This window comes from Sinocyclocheilus grahami, unplaced genomic scaffold (genome assembly GCF_001515645.1).
Source record: "Sinocyclocheilus grahami isolate Dianchi unplaced genomic scaffold, SAMN03320097.WGS_v1.1 scaffold2484.1, whole genome shotgun sequence".
Lineage (NCBI taxonomy): Eukaryota > Metazoa > Chordata > Actinopteri > Cypriniformes > Cyprinidae > Sinocyclocheilus > Sinocyclocheilus grahami.
In genome coordinates this window covers 8,821-12,378 of record NW_015507663.1, presented here as the reverse complement: position 1 = coordinate 12,378, position 3,558 = coordinate 8,821, and the positions used below count along the sequence as shown (strand labels likewise).

Here is a 3,558-nt window from a genome sequence, read left to right as displayed (position 1 = left end):
TCAAACCTCTACAATTAATCCAAAATGCCACTGCAAGATTAATCTTTAATAAGCCAAAAAGAACGCACGTCACACCTCTGTCCATCAATTTGCACTGGCTACCAGTAGCTGCTCGCATTAAATTCAAGGCATTAATGTTTGCCTACAAAACCACCACGGACTTTCACGGACTTTTAAATTAAATGTTCCCTCCTGATGGAATGACCTGCCCAACTCAGTCTGACAGCTGAGTCCTTATAGAATCGGCTAAAAACACATCTCTTCCATCTTTTCTTGACCCTCTAACTCTAGCACTCTCAATTTTAATTCAATTTTTTTTTTTTAAACAAGTAAAACTAGCTTTTCTAATATTTTTGTATTCTATCTGTTTTCTTTTTTATTTATTATACAATTAACAAAAGCAAGAAAGGCCTCTAACACTAGCTTGCTCTATTCTTTTTCTATTCTATCTGTTTTCTTTTTATTTATTATATAATTAAATAAAACTTGCTACGTGTACTGCATTTAGTTAACTGAGATGTGTTATAGCACATGCATATCATTGCTCTTTTGTTGATTTTGATTGCTTCCATTGTCCTCATTTGTAAGTCGCTTTGGATAAAAGTGTCTGCTAAATGACTAAATGTAAACATAAATGTAAATTTTTAGCAAGAAATCAGCATTATAATAATTAAATATTCGTTTAGTTATCATCAAAACTTGTTCTATTTTATTGTAGATCATTAAACCGTTACTCTGCCTCAGAAGGCTGTCCGAAATCAGTTTCATGAGGTGCCTTCGTGCAAAAACGCTGCCTGCAAAGTCATTGCCTCATACAGTAGCAAGTCAGCTGCCTAGGCTTTCGGACACAGCCATTTTATACATCATTCATAGAACTTTTTCCCCCTGAAATGTAGTTAGATGTTTGTCTAATGTTATTTGAATGTTACTACTTGTTTCGGAATGTTCAGAGAACATTCAAAAGTAACATTCCCGTAATCTTTGCAAAATGATACAATGGAATGTTCCATTAATGTTTGAATAACCAAGAAAGCATTTTTTAAACATTTAAATGTTCAGAGAACATTTATAAAGTTTTTATAAGTAAATGGGAACGTTAGCAAATATTCTTAGAACATTTTGTTAGCCAGGGTTCTGCTCTTATTAGCACTTGTGTGTTGTGCTACAGTACTTTAATTTGTATTCTCTCTGTTTTCCGTCGCATTATCAGATGCGAGACTCTTTTAACCTTTTTTCGAAACAAAATTCAGAGAGCTTAGACCCGTTTGAACCAGCATAAAATGCCCAGAACATACTGATAACCAGTGTTAGGATGTCTAACACTAGCTTGCTCTATTCTTTTTCTATTCTATCTGTTTTCTTTTTATTTATTATATAATTAAATAAAACTTGCTACGTGTACTGCATTTAGTTAACTGAGATGTGTTATAGCACATGCATATCATTGCTCTTTTGTTGATTTTGATTGCTTCCATTGTCCTCATTTGTAAGTCGCTTTGGATAAAAGTGTCTGCTAAATGACTAAATGTAAACATAAATGTAAATTTTTAGCAAGAAATCAGCATTATAATAATTAAATATTCGTTTAGTTATCATCAAAACTTGTTCTATTTTATTGTAGATCATTAAACCGTTACTCTGCCTCAGAAGGCTGTCCGAAATCAGTTTCATGAGGTGCCTTCGTGCAAAAACGCTGCCTGCAAAGTCATTGCCTCATACAGTAGCAAGTCAGCTGCCTAGGCTTTCGGACACAGCCATTTTATACATCATTCATAGAACTTTTTCCCCCTGAAATGTAGTTAGATGTTTGTCTAATGTTATTTGAATGTTACTACTTGTTTCGGAATGTTCAGAGAACATTCAAAAGTAACATTCCCGTAATCTTTGCAAAATGATACAATGGAATGTTCCATTAATGTTTGAATAACCAAGAAAGCATTTTTTAAACATTTAAATGTTCAGAGAACATTTATAACGTTTTTATAAGTAAATGGGAACATTAGCAAATATTCTTAGAACATTTTGTTAGCCAGGGTTCTGCTCTTATTAGCACTTGTGTGTTGTGCTACAGTACTTTAATTTGTATTCTCTCTGTTTTCCGTCGCATTATCAGATGCGAGACTCTTTTAACCTTTTTTCGAAACAAAATTCAGAGAGCTTAGACCCGTTTGAACCAGCATAAAATGCCCAGAACATACTGATAACCAGTGTTAGGATGCAAGCTGCTCACCATCTGAACCAGTTTAGTTGCTTCGAGCTGTTTTTGCAGGTCATAAAGGTTTATGCTTTCAATAATTCATTATTAACTTTCCCGGCCAAACACAGAATTTTCCAGGTTTCCGTGTTTTCGCAGTTATACGTTAGGGGGCGCTATTTCGCATCTCCTAAATGAGTCTAGAAAGTGCCGATCAAAAACACAGACCAGGAAGACACAGAAACGAGCGATCTCATATGTAAGCACATGCATATGAAAAATAACGCGATCATCAACACTAACCGCATGGAAACTGACTAAAGCTACCGAGTGAAATGTGGATCCAGAAAGTGTGCAAGCCTTGGGAGTGCTGACGGAAGCCATCTACTGCGTCTTTGCTTTGATAATAATGCTAAATATGATCCAGATGTAGTATTTGATAAAAATGCGATTTTCTCAGATTTTTGCTCAAAATTTGGCATTTTTATGAAACCTACCTACATTCAAATGTTGATAAAAAAAACAATGCTTGAAGCTAGAATAAAACTGATTTTTTTGTTTGAAAGTGGAGGGTCTGATCTTTATGTTGCGTGTTCAGGTATTCATACAACAAAATATTCTGGGGGCCGTGAAATTATAGTGAAAATCAGCAAAACTGCTGGCGGTGGCTGGCAACTTTTTTCAAAAACGCTGGCAGGGAAGAGTTCGAATATATTTAAAGTTCTTTATTTATATCAGTTTGGGCTTTATTTTTCTCAATTCTGACTTTAAACTGAATTATGAGATATAAGCTCTGAATTCTGGCTTTTTTCTTACAATTTCTCTCTCTCTCTCTCTCTCTCTCTCTCTCTTTTGTTTTGTTTTGTTTCTGCCATGGAATAAAACAGATAAAAGGTAATTGCAATAACAAATGGTAAAAAATGAAAAGGTAATATTTCACAATTCTGACATTTTTCTCGCAATTCTGAGAAAAGACATCCACAATGTGAGATATAAACTCAAAAAGTCAGAAAAAGTTGCAAATACCTTTTTTATTTTTTATTCTATGGTGAATATGAAAACATTGAGTTGTGATTGTAGCAGCTGATTGTCTGTTGTCTTGGTAACAGGTTGTTTGAGACGCATCCCGAGTGTAAAGACGTCTTCTTCCTGTTTCGGGACGTGGAGGATCTGGAGAGGTTACGCACCAGCAGAGAGCTCCGTGCCCACGGCCTGCGGTCAGTATCTAGCCGCACACACACTTACTAGTGCTCGAGGGCTCATTCAGAGTCAGAAACACTCATCCTGACAGCTCTGTGTGTGTGTGTGTGTGAGTGAGAGAGAGAGAGAGAGAGAGAGAGAGAGAGAGAGAAAGAGTAAGAGTG

At 35.6% G+C, this 3,558-nt stretch overlaps 1 protein-coding gene across 1 annotated transcript in view; it reads left to right on the top strand.

The window, feature by feature from the left end:
* The window catches only part of LOC107575151 (neuroglobin-like), a 17,924-nt gene that overhangs the window by 7,259 nt on the left and 7,107 nt on the right, over positions 1–3,558 (top strand). The window contains exon 2 of the mRNA XM_016261561.1: positions 3,304–3,411. Within this exon, the coding sequence (XP_016117047.1) occupies positions 3,304–3,411 (108 nt within the window). The remainder of the gene's footprint in view (positions 1–3,303; positions 3,412–3,558) is intronic.